The sequence below is a fragment of the Megalobrama amblycephala genome, linkage group LG16 (genome assembly GCF_018812025.1).
Source record: "Megalobrama amblycephala isolate DHTTF-2021 linkage group LG16, ASM1881202v1, whole genome shotgun sequence".
In the NCBI taxonomy this organism is placed as follows: domain Eukaryota; kingdom Metazoa; phylum Chordata; class Actinopteri; order Cypriniformes; family Xenocyprididae; genus Megalobrama; species Megalobrama amblycephala.
The window spans coordinates 8,807,952-8,832,298 of NC_063059.1; the positions used below are offsets into that span (position 1 = coordinate 8,807,952).

Here is a 24,347-nt window from a genome sequence, read left to right on the forward strand (position 1 = left end):
TTTGATTAATGGGCAAGAAAAGTTATTTTCTGACATCATTGGTTTTTGGTGGCTAAAAGCAAAGCACTTGTTGACTGTGCAACAGAAATTTAGTACACACTATCATTCAAATGTTTAGGGTCACTAAGATTTTTTTGTTGAAAGAAATGAATACATTTATTCAACAAGTTTGCATGAAATTGATCAGAAAATGACAGTAAAGGTATATACAGTATGTTACAAAATATTTTTATTTCAAATAAATGCTGTTCTATTCAACAGACCCTAAAAAAATATCTCAGATCATGTGACACTGAAGACTGGAGTAATGATGCTGAAAATTCAGCTTTGCATCACAGGAATAAATTACATTTTAAAACATATTAAAATAGAAAAGAGTTATTTTAAATTGTAATAATATTTCACAATATTTATGTTTTTACTGTATTTTTGATCAAATAAATGCAGCATTGATGAGCATAAAAGGCTTCTTTTAAAAACAAAAAATCTTACCAACCCCAAACTTTTGAACGATAGTGTAGTCGGAGCAGAGTGTGAATTCATATAAATACAGTGAAAATGTTTTAAATAATATGTGTATTTTATAGCTGAGATAGGGAGTTATCAAAAGTAAACAAAGAAGTCAGGTTCAGGAATGTCAGAAATCTAAAAGCGGAGTTAAAAACCCACCAACTTCAAAATAAAGTACATAAATTACCAGTTTCTAGATACAACTTTACATTGCCTTCTTGAGATTGCACCGTCCCGGACTCATTTGTACAGCAGGGGCAGACGGCTGTTGTGGCAGTTGTTCCGACTCAGTTTGCCCTCGCCCTGGTAGAGGTTGGAAGAATTGGAGAAGGATTGAGGCAGGGATTGTTTGTCTGTTGCGGGGGAGTAGCTGGGGGGTTCCACATGAGAGGACGGGACGCTGTGGTTCTGGTTCTGATTCTGGACAGATGTGCGCCTGCGAGAACGCAAGGCCTGACGTTCTGCAAGTTGATTCCGCAGCTCTGTCACTCTTTCTTCCTTCTGTACAAAAAAAACAAATAAATTACCAATCAAATGAAAAACATATCTTGACTTTGAATGTGCCACATTTGAAATTTTACAAATAATAATAATAATTCTCTCTCTCTCTCTCTCTCTCTCTCTATTTTATATATATACAGTACAGTCCAAAAGTTTGGAACCACTAAGATTTTTAATGTTTTTAAAAGAAGTTTCGTCTGCTCACCAAGGCTATATTTATTTAATTAAAAATACAGTAAAAAACAGTAATATTGTGAAATATTATTGCAATTTAAAATAACTGTGTACTATTTTAATATATTTGACAAAGTAATTTATTCCTGTGATCAAAGCTGAATTTTCAGCATCGTTACTCCAGTCTTCAGTGTCACATGATCCTTCAGAAATCATTCTAATATGCTGATCTGCTGCTCAAGAAACATTTAATGTGTACAATTGTACAAAATATTTGTGTACAATATTTTTTTTCAGGATTATTTGATGAATAGAAAGTTCAAAAGAACAGTGTTTATCTGAAATCTAATCTTTTGTAACATTATAAATGTCTTTACTGCCACTTTTGATTGATTTAATGCATCCTTGCTGAATAAAAGTATTCATTTCTTTAATTTCTTTTCAAAAAAATAAAAATAAAAATTCTTACTGACCCCAAACTTTTGAACGGTAGTGTATAATGCTACAGAAGCTTTGTATTTCAGATAAATGCTGTTCTTTTGAACTTTCTATTCATCAAGGAATCCTGAAAAAAAAGTACACAACTGTTTTCATCATTGAAAATAATCATAAATGTTTATTGAGCAGCAAATCAGCATATTAGAATGATTTCTGAAGGATCATGTGACACTGAAGACTGGAGTAACGATGCTGAAAATTCAGCTTTGATCACAGGAATAAATTACTTTGTCAAATATATTAAAATAGTACACAGTTATTTTAAATTGCAATAATATTTCACAATATTACTGTTTTTTACTGTATTTTTAATTAAATAAATATAGCCTTGGTGAGCAGACGAAACTTCTTTTAAAAACATTAAAAATCTTAGTGGTTCCAAACTTTTGGACTGTACTTTATATTATATATATATATATATATATATATATATGCTACTAGGATGTTGAATGCTCGAATCTGATTGGTTGATCAACGTTCTGAGGTGTGTAGTTATTTTCAGGGAAACGCACGGCTAAAGTAGTTCTAGCAGGTCTTGTCCACATTACAGTTCCATATTACTTCAACAAATAATTCCATTTATCTCAATAGGTCCTTACAGCCTACAACCGCAAAAGAAACAAAACCCACAATGACACCGGCCAAGCAAATAAATAAAGTAAACAATAGGATGAAAACGACAAATTAGTGTCATGGTTTATGGCACAAAATACATTTTATTGTGTCCTGAAATCGCATACTCTCTCACATTCTCTCTCGCTCTCTTTTAAACTTAACAGTTACACACATACTGTATAGTATGGGCACACACTCGCAGCGCTGCTCTGAGGAATTAATCGGTAAAATGACTCACCAGTGAGGTAATAACTGTGCGATTCTTGAGGTAGATAAACTTTAGTTTCGTTTCTCTATTAGTAGCGACAGTGCTGCCTTGAGAGAGGCACAGACACTCAGGTAGGCTAATTCACATATGCTCATTCTCTCTCTCTACTGCATTAATAACTGTATCAAAGGTATTATTCTGCTATCAAGTTCTAAAAATGAGTTCTAAAATGACATTTTGGAATTAGCAACAGAGGCTTGGGATGAGATAAGAAATTAGTCCCACACACAAGAGTGTTTTAAGGAAACAGTGTCTTGAGGTGTGAAAACTGTAGTATAAGCGGAATAACTGACAGAATTCTTAGAAAATAATGCACGTGCAAGGTCATGGCTGCATTACCATGTCGGGTTTGCATTATTTTCTAAGAATTCAATGGCCTGTGGTCAATTATTCCTTGCATATATACAGTCAAACCAAAATTAATTCATTTCTTGTTGAATCACTTGTTGAATCATTTCATTCATTATTACAGTTCATTCACTATAGTTTAAAAAATGGTGATAAAATATGACCTCAGAGTTAAACTGTGTCAGAAAACATTAATCTTAATTATGTCAGATAACACTTAAGCAAAACATGGTCAGGTCAAAGTGTCTGAATCATTTTTGGTTCCAAATTTGATCAGTTTTACTGCTAGTCCACTGTAAGAAGAATTTTTGGGTATAATATGTCACAAAATTTTATTTTGCTATCCTCACTTATATAAATGAACTATAGTGTCCTGCACCCACTAGTAAAAATATATCAAAAATCTCTGAATAATTTTCTTTTTACTTGGAGAACGGTGACCAGAAAGAACCAAATTTTATTTGGCATCGTCACTCACCTTTGTTCCATAATAATAATTTTTTATCAGGAAAGATTCCATTTCATTGTCCACAGTGGGTTAGATGTAATGTAAATTGCTTTGGTGACATTTATGATGACAAAGGCCTGAAATCATTTCAATATATTAAGGCTCTTTTTGATATACCACAAACTTCCTTTTTCATGTATCTTCGCATTAGGTCTGCCTGCCAAGCCACTTTCCATAACAACTGTCTGGTCTAAGGATATCAGTGGTGACTTTATTTACTGATCAAATTTCAGAATCAATCACATTATCCTCAAAAAACCCAAATAATCAGATGATCCATTGGAAACTACTGCATAGACTCTACCCGTCTCCATTAAACCATTTCCATATGCATCTGTCACCTTCTCCGAACTGTAATTTGTGTCTGCAGTGAGTTCTAGGTACATATTTGGTTTTTTTCTGAGAATGTTCTGCACTTGTTTCTTTCTGGTCTCAACTTGCTCATGACTTATCATTCCTGTTAGATAAAGATATGGTTTTGACTTTTCTTACTAAGTAGTTTGATATGTTGTATCCTTTTTATGTAAATAATTATTCAATAAAAACAACTGTTCACAAAAAAAAAAAGTCTGAATAATTTTTGATTTGACTGTATGTGTTTCCTTTAAACTATTCTTTCCTTTGTATATTAACTTGCATATAAAGCATATTCTGGCCTTACTGAATGAACAACATGTGAAAGCACAGTCATGTGCTCAGAAGGTCAAAGACAAGGACGTGTATGATATCATTTCAATAATTCATCCTACCCTACGGATTTCTGGTGTGTTCATTTTTTAAGTCGCAAGCTGTGTGCACATGAGGAGAAGAGGAAGTGACGGATGTAGAGAGAGAAAAGGAGCACGTGCCTCTTGAATGATCTTCTGGAGTTCCCTGTTCTCGCGCTCAAGCTGTCGTGACTTCTCCTCATCGTTGTTGTTGGTAGAAGAGCCGGTTTTCAGCGTGTCCTGCTGCTCCGACTGCCACTCGCCACGAGTGATCAAACGGCGTATCTGCAGAAATGACCATAATAATCTATGAGGCACCGCAGGGAAACGTCACAGAATTTATGAAATATCATTCAAATCAATAGTTCATATGGGTGATACTGTGCAGGGATAATTTACAGCCAGCCAGTCAAAACATAAATCACCCTGAAGGGTGTACTTAGAGATAAAGATCGGTTTTCTGTACATTAGTACAACGTTACCAACCTAATAAATAAATAAGTGGACATGAAATACTTATTTGAGTAGAAACTTATGTGAGAAGAAATAGACCAAAAAGCAGGATTATTGGTCCGTGTATCTTTTGGTCATTCGTTTTTTTGTTTAATATTGAAATCGGAAAATTAAAAAACGGCACCTTTTTCGTTTTTCATTTTTTCAAACAAGAATTCGGCTTGATTTTTCGTTCAGGCGTAGAAAATTATAAACAACTTGAATATTTGATCTCAACATGTGGGCGGGAATGAAACGCCCCTTTCCGCTGATTGGTCAACCAAACATTAAACAGTACCGTCATCAGCTCTTCCGCAGTTCAGCGCAGCAGAATAATAGTCCTTCGCTGCGATGGATTTAACGCGTTTATTGCAACTACATTTAATCTCTTTCTCATCAAACAGCCAGATTAACGAATGGCTTAATGAAACATACCATTCGGAGGCAGAGCCTAGACAAGGCTTTCTTCTGTGTGTCCATAGATTCAGCAACCTACGCGTGTTTATCTCAGATATAATACATTACTTCGCACCTGCACTCACAACTAGCCTACCTAATAGCCAACACCTTTGACACACTGCCTGATTTATTATTGCTGACCACCTATCAATTTAAGTCATCATACACAGATGTCATAACTTTTTTTAGGCAATACTCTGCGATTTGGATAATGGAGGAACTTGAAATAATATGACAGATATGAAAAGAATTGACATTGTATCGTAGTTTATGTTCACAGCACATCTATTATAGTTCTATAATGATTTTTATTCATACAACAGATGGATATCATAATGCCGTTATCTCACAGAATGTGACATTGTACATCCAATGTGATTGAATTTAGTGAAATATGAATTTGACATAACGATGAACTTATAAACTTTTACCTTTATATAGAATTTCTTTCCTAATCTTATTAAAAAAGTATGCTATATATAATGTTAAATTCTTAAATTTTGTCAAATAAATTGAATAATATGACACTAGGCTGTTAGCATTTAAAGGTGCTCTAAGCGATCCTGGGTGGAGTAACTTCCTGTTGACATTCGAAGTGTTGTCAAACAAAACAGAGGCTAGCTAGACCCTCCCTCCTCCTCCTCCTCCCCCTCCCCTCCGTGCTTCCTGAAACAGTCATGAACGCGCATTTAAAATCATTATTGTCGGTTATTGGCTGGAGCATGTTTATTATGTTTTGTGGTCCAGGCTGCACCAATTTGTTTTTATTGCTGTTTTTGGAGCTTGTGGCGACTACAGAGACCGCGTTTTTTTACAGTGTGTTCAGGGGACAGGCAGCTAGCGGATAGTGAGGAGATGTTTGCTGTATGTGACAAAAAATGTTTTGGCATAAAAACGTGTGACATCGCTTAGAGCACCTTTAAATCAGTATCAACCAACTGCATGAAGTTGCTTTCAGATGTAGCTACTTACAGTAAATGAATTTACACAGCAATTACAACTGTATAATATAATGAGATAAATATTTTAAATGACATTTTGATACAGAAATATGAAATGACACAATAAAATGATACTTGGATTGTCAAAGTAATATCGCCACTAGGTGGCGGTAAGTCATTGTGTTAAAGAAGGAGTCATTTATTCATTCGTCGATTCGTTCAAAGCACTGATCATAGCACTGATTCATTCAGGAATAAAATCAAGTGGCTGTCAATATTAATTGGTCACTGAATTATCGTCTATGGGTTGTTAAGACTCTTATTCATACAGGAATGAAACAACTCTGTTGCCTTAGTCAGTCGCACAACGGTTCTGTGACTTTATTTGCTTTGGAAGTTTAGTTGTCAGAGAAAATAACCATTCTGTCTGCCATCAGTTAGCCGGCCAATACTTAATATTAATTACATAATCTCAGCGTATTGCCTAAAACAAAATGACTTCTATATATGATGACTTAAATTGATACTGGTCTGGGCTTGTCTGTGTTGCCACACAGATTTTGATAGGTGGTCAGCAATAATAAATCAGGCAGTGTGTCAAAGGTGTTGGCTATTAGGTAGGCTAGTTGTGAGTGCAGGTGCGAAGTAATGTATTATATCTGAGATAAACACGCGTAGGTTGCCGAATCTATGGACACACAGAAGAAAGCCTTGTCTAGGCTCTGCCTCGGAATGGTATGTCTCATTAAGCAATTCGTTAATCTGGCTGTTTGATGAGAAAGAGATTAAATGTAGTTGCAATAAACGCGTTAAATCCATCGCAGCGAAGGACTATTATTCTGCTGCGCTGAACTGCGGAAGAGCTGATGACGGCACTGTTTAATGTTTGGTTGACCAATCAGCGGAAAGGGGCGTTTCATTCACGCCCACATGTTGAGATCAAATATTCAAGTTGTTTATAATTTTCTACCCCTGAACGAAAAACCAAAAAAAAATCAAGCCGAATTCTTGTTTTTCGCTTTGTTTGAAAAAATGAAAAACGAAAAAGGTGCAGTTTTTTAATTTTCCGATTACAATATTAAATCAAAAAACGAATGACCAAAATATACACGGACCATTATTATTGACAAAACTAAAACTATATGTAAAAAACAACAACATTTTTTTAATAATTGAAATGAAGCTGAAATAAAATAAAATATAAATATTACATGACAAACTAAACAAAATGTGGAATGTTTCTTAGCAACTAACTGAAAAAGTTTAAGTTGAAGCACTAAAATTACTAACTAAATAAAAACTAAAATGGAAATAAAGCTAAAACTGAAATAAAATCAAATTAAACAAAAAAAAAATAATATAAAAACTAATAAAAATGACAAAAGCCCATTTAAAAATTACTAACTGTAAATAAAGAAAAATTAAACTGAAATAAAGCAAAAAATTAACTACAAATAAATTGAACCTAAACTGTAAAATTTAAAATAAAAATAATAATAAAAATGACAAAATCACATTTTAAAATTACTTACTGGAAATAAATAAAAACTAAAGCTGAAATAAAATTATTTAAACCTAAATAATAATATTTTAAAACAAATTAAAATAAACACTGGGCGGGAAATATATATATATATATATATATATATATATATACACATATATATATACATATATATATACACACACAAAATTCAAAATTTTAATAAAAACATTAATTTAATAAAAACAGAAATATGAAACTACTAAAAAAAATTAATAAAATAAAAAATAAAAAAATGACACAGTTAAACGGGCATTATATAAATGTATTTGACTGCATAATGCCATGAATGACCAGTAATAATCAAGCATTCCTGAGCACTGTGTAAAAATAATGCATGATAAAGAGAGCATTCTCCAAGATGTTTTGTAAAAACACCATTTCGTATCGAAAACGAAACGTAGATTAACCTAATACACTTTTGCAGTGACAAAAAACGAAACCGTGTTAAGGGAAAGAACCGAAATCAGACAAAACGAGAAATCCGTGTCCACCATAAAGACGAAGCAACATGAATGTGGAAGTGATATAAAGCAGGGGATTGTTGAAGTGCATGGACCTTGGGCACGAAGAGCACCACGAGTGTGATGTAGACTGAGAAAATGATGGCCAGAGAGGCGAACGCAAATGAAGCGTCCTGCTGAGAGGAGAGGATCATGGTCACTGGAGCAGTAATCATGCACAGCACCTGGAGACAGACAGAAAGACAGAATAACGTTAATCATGTTTTTCAAGATATAACTGATTCATTTTTAAATCAGATCTTTAGGACACACTTTCTCTCATTTTACAGGTAATTAGGTTAAAATTAAATAATAAAAAGTTAAACCACCTACTGTTTTTAAAAAACCTAAAACCTTTTTTTTTTTTGCTGTTCAGACTACAAAAAACTAAATGTCAAAAAAAAATAAATAAATTGCTGTCTAAATAAGACCTATGTGTACCAAATTATCACGGCCACTAGAGGGCGTAATTAAACTAAGAAAAAGTTCATGTGTGCCATGAATGAGAACTGAGAAACTGATGAGATTGAGATAGTGAAGAGGTAAATAAAGGAGAATGAGAGAAAAAGAAAAAAGAGAGTGAGAACCGTTGATGAAAAAGAGAAAGGTCACTTTGTCAAAACACTTGCAGCAGGCAGCAGAGAGATGAAGATCTTGTACGATCATTGGAGATGTCAAATCTGGTGAACAGTGTAGAAAAATAGCTGGTATTTACTTTCAACAGCCTAGAATGACTCTATGGAGAGATAACTGGGAGCAATGAACCGACTGTCTGGAGTCAAAACAACGTCCAGAGCACCATCCTCTCTGACCTCAACAGCACCGGAGCGATATGAGCTGCAGTATTCTGTGCTATTCTACCTACCGTTTAGTCACACAACATCCATCAGAAGAAGACTGCCGTTACGTTCGAGAGCTCAACTAAAATCTTTTTTTTTCTGCAGATTTGTACTTTCCCTGGTGAAATTTCCTGACTCGTTTCTGAATCTTGCATCACTGTAGTGTAAAAACATACAGTAAATCCTTTGCTTTTGAACAACAACCCCCGAGGAGCATCAAAGGAAGCATGTTATTACTGACACACAGCAACAGAAACATGGTGCAGTTCTGGGACTTAATCTGATTTTATGTAAAATAGCTGTAGGACTGACGTAAAGCATTACCAGTGAAGTGTTACTTGTTTCCTCATTAAGATGTTTTAGTCTGGGTTTGAGCAAATGGGTGCAATTATGCAAATCATCCTGCGAAGCACTTGGAGTCATTGCCGGAATCAAACTGTTTTCAAGCAGTTGAGCAATTCAGAGTGACAGTAATCAACACTTCATTCAAAACATGTGCTAAAAAAGGATCGAACACAAGGCGACATGTTGATGTTGATAAAAATAAATATACTTAAAGTAAGCATCATGTCAATAACTATTATTTTGTTTTCACAGTGAGTCTTTATTTTTAGCTTATAGATCATTTTAATACACACATATGAATATTTAATTCTAAAATAAATTCTATTTATACTTTTCAACCTATCAAAATAAACTAACAAAATTAATCATCAGCTATAAAGTAAGACAAAATGTATTTTGAATTAAACTATAAGCACAAAATATTATTATTGATGTCGAACTGCTGCTTGTTGACAATAGCGCAAAATTCGCTGAATTTTCAGCATCATTACTCCAGTCTTCAGTGTCACATGATCCTTCAGAAATCATTCTAATATGCTGATTTGGAGCTAAAGAAACATTTATTATTATTATCAATGTTAAAAATAGTTGTGCTGTGTAAAATGCTTTTGGAAACTATTTTTCGAGGACTTTTTGATGAATAGAAAGTTCAAAAGATCAGAATTTTGAATGGTAGTGTATATATTAGAGCTGTCAAGCAGTTAAAAGTTTTAATTTAATTAAATGCATGATGTGGCGATTAATTAATCTAATTAGTGGGAAATTTGGCTGAGAAATTACCCCAAAAGATAATTTAAAGTCATTATTGTGTTAAATGTGAAAAGCATCAAATAGACATTACAAAAAGAAGCTTTTGAAAAAAAAAGTATTTATTTGATTTAACATGGAATTTATCACACATTCACACACTTTTAGGCCTCAATTGCCATGCGGGCGAGTAAATGATTAAAGAATTTTCATTTTTGGGTGAACTATAGGCCAAAAATGACCTTTAATGAGTTTTTTATTAAAGGTGCCCTTGATTCAAAAATTGAATTTACCTTGGCATAGTCAAATAACAAGAGTTCAGTACATGGAAATGACATACAGTGAGTTTCAAACTCCATTGTTTCCTCCTTCTTATATAAATCTCATTTGTTTAAAAGACCTCCGAAGAACAGGCGAATCTCAACATAACACCGACTGTTACGTAACAGTCGGGATCATTAATATGTACGCCCCCAATATTTGCATATGTCAGCCCATGTTCCCAACATTATAAAAGGCATTAGACAAGGGCAGCCAGTATTAACGTCTGGATGTGCACAGCCAAATCATCAGACTAGGTAAGCAAGCAAGGACAATAGCGAAAAATGGCAGATGGAGCGATAATAACTGACATGATTCATGATAACATGATATTTTTAGTGATATTTGTAAATTGTCTTTCTACATGTTTCGTTAGCATGTTGCTAATGTACTGTTAAATGTGGTTAAAGTTACCATCGTTTCTTACTGTATTCACGGAGACAAGAGAGCCGTCGCCATTTTCATTTTTAAACACTTGCAGTCTGTATAATTCATAAACACAACTTCATTCTTTATAAATCTCGCCAACAGTGTGTAATGTTAGCTTTAGCCACGGAGCACTATCAAACTCATTCAGAATCAAATGTAAACATCCAAATAAACACTGTACTTACGCGATTAGACATGCTGCATGATGAACACTTTGTAAAGATCCATTTTGAGGGTTATATTAGCTGTTTGAACTTTTTTTATGTTGTTTAAGGCAAGCGCGAGCTCTTGGGGCGTAGAGCACGAGCAATTAAAGGGCCAGCAGCCCTGAATCGGCTCATTTATAATGATGCCCCAAAATAGGCAGTTAAAAAAAATGAATTAAAAACAATCTATGGGGTATTTTGAGCTGAAACTTCACAGACACATTCAGGGGACACCTTAAACTTATATTACATCTTTTAAAAAAAGTTCTAGGGCACCTTTAATATGGAAATATGATGACATTTTTTAAAATGAAATAACACTCAAATAAGAAACTAAAACTGCGAGTAGGTGGCGAAAAATGTCTAAATGAGTAAATATTAGGGTCCTATCACACACCAGGCGCAATGCGGTGGTTAGGCGCATCATTGTTGGCGCGTTACTATTTTGAGGCAACTGAAATAGACTGCGCCATTGACCACCTGAAACCCGGTCTAAAGTCAATGCCTCAATATTTGTTTTGTTATTTAAAGAGCGCGTTAGTAATATGCACCTATATATTACACACACACAGGGACGCGCAGCAGCACACAAACATGCCAAATATTAAAAATAAAAGGATTACAAATGTAAAAGATTATTATTGTGTGCATAATTATTATTGTGTGCATAAAAATTCGGCTTTTCCCGTAGATGGTCTGCTCGCGCACAAGCAGGTCCGTTTCCTCGCTAGAGAAGCGTTCAGTTTTTCCGCTTGCAAATTCTGCCATGTAAATAGCGAATCCATCATGGCACAAGCGCAACTGGCTTGGGGAATGGGAGATGAGACTGTGATTGGTTTATTGCACATTACGCCGAAAATAGGGACAACCCTTTTAGGCCATGTGTCGGGCGCGCAGACCATTTTTACCATCCTTGAACTAGCAAAAGTGGATTCAGACATGCTCTAAGCGCTTTAGACCATTAAAATAGGGCCCATTGAGTCATTTATTTATTCAATTCATTGGTTCACCCGATTGATTCACTCAAAACGCAGATTCATTCAGAAACGAAGCACCCCTATGTGTTGCTGGGAGATGCACAACAGTTGTGCTATGGCTTTAGAGGTAATATTTTCATTGGCAAAACTGAGCAAAAGCAGACAATAAATAAATGGAAGATGACCTACGTAGGTCTATAATTGCGTATTATTTATGCGTATAATTGCGTACAATAATTTTAACACATTCTTTTTGTTCCATAACTAATTTAATTAAATTAAGTTAAATTGACAGCCCTGGTATATATAATAGCTATCAGTACACATTTTATTCAGTGATTTGATTAATTTGATCTGTACTGTACAGCGCTATTGTGTTCCTTCATTTTTGTCTTCTAGCAGGTAAAGAGGCATATTTCATAAGCAAACCATTTATCATAATTCTACAGTGCAGACAGATAGCATATAAATTGTGAGGTAGAGGCAAAGTCACCTGCTGGGTCTCAATTCATTTTCAAGGAGACGGGCGAGCAACATTACACCGGCCCAGAAAATGCTATAGCCCTGGGCGACAGTTCCCGCCACTGCTCATTAGCAGTTTCATTTAATTAACTTTGTCTTTTTGTCATACATTTATAAAGGAGTCACATATCGTGGCTGTTAAACACAGTAAAACACATGGGGAAGATATTACAGTTTTTGCTGGAAGGTCACAGTATTCTTGCTACACACTGATACACATACAATATACAGTTGTGGCCAGAATTATTAGATCCCCTCATAAATATGATCAAAGATGACTGTAAAAATAAATCTGCATTGTTTATCCTTTTGATCTTTAATTTATAAAATTAGCAAAAATCTAACCTTTCATTGAAGGTAAAGAATTGAAAGTGGGGGGAAATAACATTAAGAAATAAATGTTTTTCTCCAAAACACGTTGCCCACAATTATTAGCACCCTTTTATTCAATACTTTTTGCAACCTCCTTTTGCCAAGAGAACATCTCTGAGTCTTCTTCTATAATGCCTGATGTGTTTGGAGAATACCTGAGGAGAGATCAGAGACCATTCCTTCATACAGAATCTCTCCAGATCCCTTCAGATTCCAGCTCCATGTTGGTGCTTCTTCTCTTCAGTTCACTCCATTCATTTTCTTTAGGGTTCAGGTCAGGGGACTGTGATGGCCATGTCAGAAGCTTCATTTTGTGCTCAGTGACACATTTGTGACCAGTCACGGAAAGTAGGGACACAAGTCGGTTTTGGGGCATTTTGAGTTATTCACAGATTCTGAAAGTGCAGTCTCCAAGCTTTCCAACGATGTGTGACACATGGAAATCTGATAATATTTGGAGAAGTTGTGGCCATTTGAAGGTAGGCAATCAAGAAAGCTCAAGAGGGAGAAAAACCCCTTTAAAGTTTGTGCAGTTCTCACCTGTTCTCACCTGCTGGGAGTGACAATAGGGCTCATTTACATCTCATTTAGGTAAGCCATACCCCCTGTAAAGCTGCATGGACCGCATACTATTAATAATAAAGGTTAATGTGCATTGTAAATGTCAGTAATTTTTTTTTTTTACTTTTATAAAAATGATTTAGAGGCTGAAATATGTGACTTTTTTGTCAAAACTCTATTTGAACTTGTGCATTGTAGATAACATGTTGCAAGACACTCCTTTAAAATCTGCCCATCATTTTTAATGTTATTATTTTAATGTTTATGTAAAGAAAAAGTACATATTGATGCTAATTTTATTTTTTATTTGCTGGTTTTCCACATAAAACTTGGTGAATTGACTTTTTGAACAGGATTCTGTGATAACCGTGATCATTTTGGTCACAAATCATGAAATGAAATGTTCTCACCTGAGAAGCCTGTTAAAGAAGAATAGGCAATCCAGGAAATAACTGGACTAACAGAGGCCAGAGATCGCTAACTATGGCTATTCAAAACACTTTTCAAGACAATAAATACACGATTGAGGCGATGAATGCATGTATTGACTGAATTTGCGTCTGAATAGCGCTGGCTCCGTGGGCGTGGCCGCATTAGCGGATAATGAGCTGAATCACGGACTTCTGACATGGCTCTCTTTTCATACAGATTACATAAACACAGAAGGTTTGTTTTCGATTTGACTTACACATTTTAAAACTTGACATTTCAACGTTTTTCAGACATAAGTATAATTTTTTTATGATTAGTATTCACTAAGTTACAGTTCATTTTCTGAGAACTATCAGATTGGACTTCGTTCAGAGGGAGATGAGAGATCACGCATCATGTTAGTTTTCTTTATTTTTCAAAAAGCACAACATTTTGTTTTTACTCTGAGTGTACACAAATAAAAGAAGACATTCTATAGTTTCAATTGATATATATTACTTATGTCTCTATGACAAAATATGATGGAGTATTTTAAGTCTGTTTTGCTGCAATGTGAAAAAAAACCTGCAAAACGCGCCGGCGCGTTACCCGACTCCAGAGAGGTAATGTCTTATTATGCCGCTTTCATCGTCGCTCAGATCGTCTTCAGAATCAGTGAGCGCTTGTTCATAAGCATCCGGCTTGTCGAAGAAGTACTTCAAAACATTTTCGGTGTAATGGCCACGGTTCTTCATTGAATTTTGATATCAGCTAGAGCCGGCCAGAGCGCTGCATAATAAGTAGCCACGCTTCCCAGTATGGAAATACGAACAGACAATGACACGCCCCTACTGCGTGCTAGAATCTCCGAAAAACAAGCCGATTTCGACCTCAAAATGTACGCTTTTAAATATACCAATACTGCTATCTCAAACACGGAAAGGCTTCTTCATGATCTCAACTAACAGATTATGCAAAAAAACCAAAATCACCAATTTTGAAAAAAAATGCTTCTTTCTCATTTTGCTCGAGAGTTGTGCTGCCGACTTGTGTCCCTGGATTCCGTGACGGGTCACATTTTTGTGCTGGTTTTGATGTTTGTTTTGGATCATTGTCCCGACGGATGATCCAACCACAGCCCATTATAAGATTTCTAGCAGAAGCGGTCAGGTTTTGATTTTTATCTGTTAGTATTTGATAGAATCCATGATACCATGTATCTGAACAAGATGTCCAGGACCTCCAGCAGAAAAATAGGCCCACAGCATTAAAGATCCAGCAGCATATTTAACCGTGGGCATGGGGTACTTTTATCCATGTGTGCACCAAACCCATCTGGTGGGTTTGCTGCCAAAAAGCTCTTTTTTTAGTTTCATCTGACCTTAGAAGCCAGTCCCGTTTGAAGTTCCAGTCTTGTCTGACAACTGAATATGCTGGAGATTGTTTCTGGATGAGAGCAGAGGATTTTTCTTGAAACCCTCCTGAACAACTTGTGGGGATGTAGGTGCTTTTGACTATTTTTTTTTTAAGGCTTTCTGAGACTCAAGACTCAACTAATCTCTGCAATTCTCCAGCTGTGATCCTTGGAGAGTCTTTGGCCACTCAAACTTTCCTCCTCACTGCGCATTAGGATGATTAGACACACGTCCTCTTTCAGTCAGATTTGTAACATGTTTAGTTGATTGGGACTTCTCAATTATTGCCCTGATAGTGGAAATGGGGATTTTCAATGTTTTAGCTATTTTCTTACAGCCACTTTCTATTTTGTGAAGCTCGACAATCTTTTGCTACACATCAGAACTATATTCTTTGGTTTTTCACAATGTGATGAATGATTAAGGGAATTTGGCATTTTTGTTTCTTCATGTTTATACTCCTGTGCAACAGGAAGTCATGGCTGGACAATTTCATGTTCATGATCACCCTGGATCAAAAAATTTAAATATGAATGGGAATATACTTCAGAGATATTTTACTCATAAAAAATTCTAGGGGTGCTAATAATTGTGGGCAACGTGTTTTGGAGAAAAACATTTATTTCTTAATGTTATTTCCCCCCCACTTTCAATTCTTTACCTTCAATGAAAGGTTAGATTTTTGCTAATTTTATAAATTAAAGATCAAAAGGATAAACAATGCAGATTTATTTTTACAGTCATCTTTGTTCATATTTATGAAGGGGTCTAATAATTCTGGCCACAACTGTATGTAGCGATATATTAATAGATGAAACAATCTCACCAGCTTTCGCCCAGCTGTCAGTTATGGTTAGGCTACACAGTGAGGACATTATATACTGTGAAAATAGAAACGGCCAACAGTCAGACTTACAGCTACATTGTAGATGGCCATGCCGACCGCTCTATGGTCATTAATCTTCTCGGTGGAAATGGACTTGGTCTCGTAAGCCAGAAAGATCCCCAGCAGCAGCAGAAGTCCCTTGTAGCCGTACACCACACCTGAAGAGACAGGCATTACTTAAAGTGAGTGCTCTTAAAGGTGCCATCGAATTGAAAATTTAATTTACCTTGGCATAGTTAAATAACAAGAGTTCAGTACATGGAAATGACATACAGTGAGTCTCAAACTCCATTGTTTCCTCCTTCTTATATAAATCTCATTTGTTTAAAAGACCTCCGAAGAACAGGCGAATCTCAACATAACACCGACTGTTACGTAACAGTTGGGATCATTAATATGTATGACCCCAATATTTGCATATGCCAGCCCATGTTCAAGGCGTTACACAAGGGCAGCCAGTATTAACGTCTGGATCTGCACAGCTGAAACATCAGACTAGGTAAGCAAGAAAGAACAACAGCGAAAAATGGCAGATGGAGCAATAATAACTGACATGATCCATGATATTTTTAGTGATATTTGTAAGTTGTTGCAGCAGCCCTGAATCGGCGCATTTCTAATTATGCCTCAAAATAGGCAGTTAAAAAAATTATTTTTAAAAAATCTATGGGGTATTTTGAGCTGAAACTTCACAGACACATTCAGGGGACACCTTAAACTTATATTACATCTTGTAAAAAAATGTTCGATGGCACCTTTAAAGCTTCGAGGCTGTTTAAGCATTGGTCACATGTGGAAACTGTATGCTTTTCTGTGATACTTGAGGTATTTGTCAGGGTTTTTAGTCCAGCAACATACAAAACAATGTTGGCAGAATAACTCAAAAATGATTTCTGATTTTCAAACAAATTGTTCATTTGAACCAGTTATTTTTAATGATTCTTTCAAACTGAAACAAATTTGAAAAACACTTCACTGTAAATGAGTTTTGGAAATAAAATGGTGAGATGAATGACACCATGGACACCATTCCATTCAAAAGTTTGGGATCAGCAAGAGCTTTATTATTAAAGGTCCCGTTTTTCGTGGTTTTTTTGAAGCTTTGATTGTGTTTATAGTGTGCAATATAACATGTGTTCATGTTTCGCGTGTAAAAAAACACAGTATTTTTCACATAATTTACTTATCTGTATACCGCTGTTTCCACCGTCATAAAAACGGGCTGATGACTTCCTTGTTCTATGAAGTCCCTCTTTCAGAAATACGTAACGAGTTCTGATTGTGCCAGCGGTTCCTGTGTTGTGATTCGACAGCAGTTTAGCGCATCTTGCCCGGAAAGGTCACGCCTCTTACCATAACGTGGAGATGCACGCGCTCAGTGTTATTGTAAACATGTCTTTAATTTTACCCTAATCAATTTGAGCCGGAATCAGACCCGGTGATTGGACTGCGGGATGAAAATAACAGCGTTTCGGCGACATGGCGACAAACACACTCTACAAACGCAGCTCTTGTGTATTCCTGTGGGCGGAGGTTAGTCAAAAAACTGTTTTAGTGACGTCATTAAAGAAGGAAGTAGAGGGATGTAGTCCAAACTGGCCGTTCGATGTAGGCGACTTCTGTTAAATAAAATATCTCGCTTGGCATTGAACTTTGAGCTTTAAAATTTTACAGATTTTATTTATACTCTAACAACAACATTACACACTAACTAAAGTTTGAAACATGGGATCACGAAGAACGGGACCTTTAAGAAATTAATACTTTTATTCAGCAAGGATGCATTCAATTGATCAAAGGTGACAACTGCTGTTCTTTTGCACTTATCAAAGATCCCTCAAAGTTTCACAGTTTCCACAAAAATATTAAGCAGCACAACTGTTTTCAACATTGATAATAATAGTCAATATTTCTTGAGCAGCAAATCATATCAGAATGATTTCTGAAGGATCATGTGACACTGAAGACTGGAGTAATGATGCTGAAAATTCATCTTTGCCATCACAGGAATACATTAAAATATATTAAAATTGAAAATATTTACATACAAGTAATATTTCACAATATTATTGTTTTTACTGTATTTTTAACCTAACAGAAAACAGTTAAAGAGATGAACTAAAGCTGCATTTTACCTGGAAAAAAAATATAAAAAGGGTATTTAATAATATATAATATATAATAATATATAATTTGCAATACTTCCAAGTGAGGTCATGAATCAATGATTCCCAATAGGATTTGAGTTGAGTCTATTAGACTTCTCAAAACGACAAAAGAAGAGTCTGGGGTGCAAATTTTGATGATGTATGCAATGTTTTACAATTTAAATAATATAAAATGTTTTGTGCATTACAGTACTTTTTGTCATATTACAGTAATAAATGCTGGTAAAAATGTGCTCAATTGACAAAAATTTGACCCGGGCATGTATGTGAGATTCACCCTTGCAGCAGTGGCATAGCGCAAATCCAGTTATCAGCATATTTCAACATTATATGCTGATAAGGGTATATAACTGTCTTAATTTATTCCATCATTTCTCTTGTGGCCTGTACATATAGTGAAACAAATGAGAAGAATAGGTTGTTTTTTAAAGTCGGTGGTTGAAGTAAAGCTTCAATTTCCTTAAATTCTCTCTTAATTTTCATTGATGACTGCAGCCTATAATTCATTGTATAATAGACCTAAAAAATGTTTAAAACATTTTCAAAAAGGAGCTAATAGCCTAATCTTTTATTATCCTCACAGAACGTCAGTTATGCGGTGATGCGCTATGAAATTATTGCGGGGCAAATTTATTATAATATTAATTTAATAATATAAGTAGCCTAACCTAATAGTAATAATAATAGACTAGAAGAATGTAACAGGCCTACATTAATTGGAAATGCCAAATCCTCTTAATATTGCCAATATTTGATGCTTTTGGCAATATCTCTGGCTATCGTCGATACATGATCATCGTCTGTTGACACAACCCAGCTCAGGGGGGTTATCGCGGGGCCCCGCTGCAGTGCGTGCGCATCAGCTACGCCACTGCCTTGGAGACTAAATGAAGATAGATGATCTTTGTCCAGTCAATATGTCCATATTTAAAAAATTGTGAAAGAAATTAAAAGACAAAAATAAATAAATAAATACAGGAAGAATGGAAAAGGAAGTGAGAGAGAAGAGAGGGACTAATAAGTCACATTAGAGTTTAATCTCGTTTGGAGTTCAGGGAAGGGTTTTTTTTCTCTGTAATATTATCTTCCTGAACAGTGTGAGAGAGTCAGGCTATGAGATCCAGACCTGGGCACTGACCCACAAAATTTAATTTTACACTGCGGCGCTCTGATAGGAAGTCAGGGCAGGAGGAAAAGTAGGAGAAAAAGAGATAGTGAGAGAGAGATAGAGAGAGAGTGAGGGAAAGAATGAGTTGTGAAATATTGAGAGGAATACAAAATGAACTGGCGGAAAAAAGAAATGAGAGCAAATAAATTAAATTTCGAAGATAGATTATATCAGTGTAGAGTAAGAATATAATTCATATATATATATATATATATATATATATATATATATATATATATATATATATACACACATACATACACGCACACATTCTGAGTGGAACCCCCACGCTGCATCGCTTAGGACACACTCAAAGAAAATACTGATGGGAGGTACGATGGTTCTTTCAAACAGTTCATTTCACTGAACCAAAAATGAACTCACTGACATCCAACGCAATGACGTCACTATTACGTACATATTATCCCAGAAGAAAGTGCACACTCAAACATTCAAATAAAGCAAAACTGGGATGTTTTGCATGTTTAAAGCATATAAAGTGAATAAGCTAGTGTCATTCAACCAGTGTTAATTTTGACACCAAATTTTGATTTAGTTTTAGTCATAGTCTTTTGACTAAAATGCCATTTAGTTTTAGTCATATTTTAGTCATTGTTTTAGTTTTAGTCTAGTTTTAGTCGACTAAATATCATACGATTTTAGTCGACTAAATCTAGAGTAGATTTAGTCGACTAAAATCTAATTTAGATAAATTGAAATGCATTAAGCATTTCATTAACAATACACAGATCCAATACACTGATAGATCTGATATTCCCCAAACTATTTATGTTCACCCAACTGTACTTTGCTCGCCAAAATGGACGGTTTTTGACCGTTCAAGTGCAAAAAGACAGAAAGAGAAAAAATCTTTTCAGGGATTGACACACTTATCATTGAGGTACTATTATAGTTTTAGTTTAAAATTTTTATTAGATTTCATTTTTAGTTTTTCTGCTTTCATTGTAATTTTAGTTAAAGGTTTTAGTATTTTTTTTTGTGTTTATGTCTTTTAGTTTTTGCTTTTAAATGTCTGTAAGTTTTTATTTCTGTTTGTTATTTTAATACCTCATGTTAAGCTAAAGCTTAGAAACTAGATGAAATAAAATAAGTTTACATTTTTTATATATATTTATTTTATATTTCAGTTAATGTTTATTTCAAGTAATGAAGGTTTCTTTGGTTTTAGGTTTAGTTAACTATAATAACCATTGTACTTGTAAAATATATTGAATAATGTGTCAAATAATGTTCTTAATCTTTCCTTCCTGTGACAGAAGATACAGTAGTTTTTCTCTGAATTAAATAGAAATTAAATTGAATACAGTTTATTGTGTAATAATTATAAACCATCCCGAAATATACCGTGACTCTTATTCTGAAATGTCTGCAGTCTGCACTGTAGCCTTTGTAGTAGCAGGCTGCTCATGAGGGTGATAAATATGCATTCTTACAACCGCCTAAAACATGCTACCATATAAACATCGTGTAGTAAACATTGTCATAATTCATCAACATTAGCGTATAAGTAATCGCATGGCATAAACGTGCGCTATTCGTTAATTGCGAAGCAGTCTGAAGCGCATCTGCTCGAGCCTGTAGAGCGCGCAACAGCGCCGCTTTTTCCTGCGGTTAGATCAGCACATTACACTTCAAATGTGCGCATCTTCCACACAGGACAGCAGTCCTGACTGGATATCTTCCCAAATCGTCCCTATCTTTCATTTTCGTCTCGTTTTTATTCGTTGACAAAAATTAGAGTCGATTTTAGTCATAGTTTTAGTCATTCAAAACGCATTTTTATTTAGTTATCGTCTCGTTTTCGTCCGTGAAAAAATGTCGTTGACGAAAATTATGACGAAAATTATTCGTCAACGAAATTAACACTGCATTCAACTCACCTTTTCATAAAAACACGTGAAACCGAAAATTACATTTCACCCCTTCATTAAAAAAAATTCAGGGCTGGTGCTAGTGGTCTTTCTAATTTTGCTTTTCTTGAGAAAACAGGGGGGAAAAAAAATCTTAACTGCATATTTCTATTTGATTTAGTTGAGTTCGTTGTGCATCAAACACAACGTGATTTTCATTTATCGAGATCTGACAACAACAGCACATTTTTTCGCTTGGGCGAGCGATTCCAGGACAACTTTAAGGAATGCGGAAACAAAGCGACGACTCATAATACGCCAAAGCTTGGATCTGCTTACCTCAATCCCTCCATAACTGCCACAGATTTGCAGAAAATTACCATCATTTAGCAAATAAATAATTTACGGTCAGCTTACATGTGTAATCCCAACAATGCAAGTTTTATGTTACACCTCAAATGACAAGGGAATTCATATTAATGTTATTAATTTTACATCCCAAACTCATTCTCTGAAATGGCTTGGGTATGCAGAGCATTCGTAGGTTATATGGACCGCACGCCACTGATATATACATACATAGGCTACACATATATATATATATATATATATATATATATATATAGGGGTATATATATATATATATATATATATATCTCAGAGGTTGCGTTAGACTGTAACTTTGTCCGTCATTTTGACAGACAGGGTCGTAAAAAATCTGTCATAATTTATTATTACCCGTTATTTTAATTTTCATCTTTTAATTATAATAACACATTTAATTGCTTTTATTTTTGCTCACATTTGAACAAAAATAAAAGCAATTAAATGTTTATTATAATTAAAATATGAAATTAAAATGACGGGTAATTCACACATGAAATTTCTCTGTACGTGTTGGTAGCTATTAAAGAAAATGTGGTTTCATATTTATGTTTAAATAGTCCTATGTTATGTTTTAAATTCATTCATCTATTTGATTATGAAAAGTGAAGAACATGAGTAAGATGCATCATAAGATGCGCAGTATGTCGGGAGACATGGAGTGTGTCAGACATGATTTCTTATGAACTTCATAAAGTTTTATTTTGTAGAAAGCCTTTCTTTAAAGTGAATTTCGTTTTGTAAAAATTGTATTTTAATTGTAATCAATGTTTCATCAACCAATTGCCTGGATGTAATAAATAAGAAGCAAATATAGAAGAAATTATAATCATGACGTGGAGGCGCGGGCGCGATCACTGGCGCGTGAACTGGAACGCGTCTTACATGAATGAACCGAAACTCAGCGTATAGGCTGCTTGCCTCAGAGATATGAGAAATATCTCTATAGAAAGCATGAAATATCTACTTTAACGAAAACGAAATAATTCAAATCGAAAAGAAATAGGCTACTCTGTTTATGTAGAATAAACCAAATGAATTGTGCATTCTCTCTCGCGTCCATGAGGCGATGAGGAGAGTCAATGTCAACTTCATCTTTGCCGCCGACACTGATTCAGAAAACATTACTTTGTTAATAAACAATTAAAATGTCTCATTGCTGTTTTGGTCACATTCATAAGACCAATATCGATTCATAAATTCCAGGCTATATGCCTTTTTCAGTTGATGAATAAACAGTGCATAGTGCGCCTCCCACCCAATAAATCGCAATAGGCTGAAAGCTTTGTGTTGCTTTTGATATGGAACAAAGTCTCAGATTTCAAATTCTGTCCATTTCATTAAGAAATTCAAGCAATAAATACCGTTTTGGCGCTCTTTAATGTGGCGTGATAGAGAGTTGTAGCTTCTGGGTACTCGCCTGTGCGTTATCAAACGCATAGCAAAAGATTCGTGCCAGTTTCATTTTTGTTCTGGATCCAGTGCTCTGCTGCTACATTGGAGCGCATTCGCCACCATCTGAACAGGGGTGTGAATTAGTTACAATTTACAATAGATCACCCTCAGTGTAATCTGTCAACGTGACGGACGGCCTTCAGATTTTTCCGTCAATGTTAAAAAAATTCCGTCAATGACGGATAATTTTCGGTTAACGTGACCTCTGAGATGTATTCATATTCTTGAGTTACTCAACAAAGTTGAATATTTAGCATTAGGGGTTTGTTTAAATGAAAAATCCTTAGTAAAAAACACAAAAAAGTGGCAGAGAGAGAGAGCACTGGACACGGTGAGTGAATACTGGATACGTACCAAGCCATGTGTTCATCTTCTCTGAACTGCAGTGCTCGAGAAGAGGCTGAATCAACACATCCAGATCTTCTTTAGGAGCCTCTTTAGTGAACTTCTGCTTAGAGTGAGAAAACGAGAGAGCGAGAGAGAGCACTTTAAAGGACAGAGATTGAGGTCAATGCAGCAGAGCACCGCACTACAATCCTTCACCATTAACACCTACTTTCATGCGCTTGCTCGGCAGAAATTTCTAAGGCATCTCTGAGGAAACACATCATAAAAATCAAAGTAACAACAAGAAAAAGAAAAAATAAAGTGTCACCACACCTCCACAGTTATGTGCAGTGGGTCCATGATCTGCCAGATAAGCAGAGAGAGAACATCAATAGCCAGCAGAACTGCAACGGTCGCATATAGCTTCCACGGCTCCAAGTGCTGCGGCGAAATAACAAGACCATAATCGTTTGTCAATGGTACACAGTCGCAAAACTTCAAGACAGTAACAAGCAACTGCTACAAACGGGGAAATAAAAGTTCCATTTATGCAAGGTCACAGCAGTTGTAGACATTATTGTAAACTGAGTATATCATTTTTTTTGTTTTTTCGTGGAACACAAAAGAAATACGTTTTGAAGAATCTTTACGCATCTCATGCAGTATATGCTGCATTTAATATATAATGTGTATCTTTAACTACACAGTGTCATGTGAACAACCAGTCAGTAATGATGCCAATTTAAGTTTTACATACCTTAAGTACACTAAGAAATTAATACTTTTATTCAGCAAGGATGCATTATATTGATCAAAAGTGACAGTGAAGACATTTATAATGTTACAAAAGACATTTATGTTTTTTTAAACTTTCTA

At 35.1% G+C, this 24,347-nt stretch overlaps 1 protein-coding gene across 1 annotated transcript in view; it reads right to left on the reverse strand.

The window, feature by feature from the left end:
• Positions 1-396: 396 nt before the first annotated feature.
• Positions 397-24,347, reverse strand: part of gabbr1a (gamma-aminobutyric acid (GABA) B receptor, 1a) — an 85,794-nt gene continuing 61,843 nt past the window's right edge. Inside the window, 6 exon segments of the mRNA XM_048161499.1 lie at positions 397-1,011; positions 4,271-4,414; positions 8,124-8,252; positions 16,129-16,256; positions 23,499-23,592; positions 23,805-23,912. Of these exon segments, the coding sequence (XP_048017456.1) occupies positions 751-1,011; positions 4,271-4,414; positions 8,124-8,252; positions 16,129-16,256; positions 23,499-23,592; positions 23,805-23,912 (864 nt within the window). The 3' untranslated portion in view covers positions 397-750.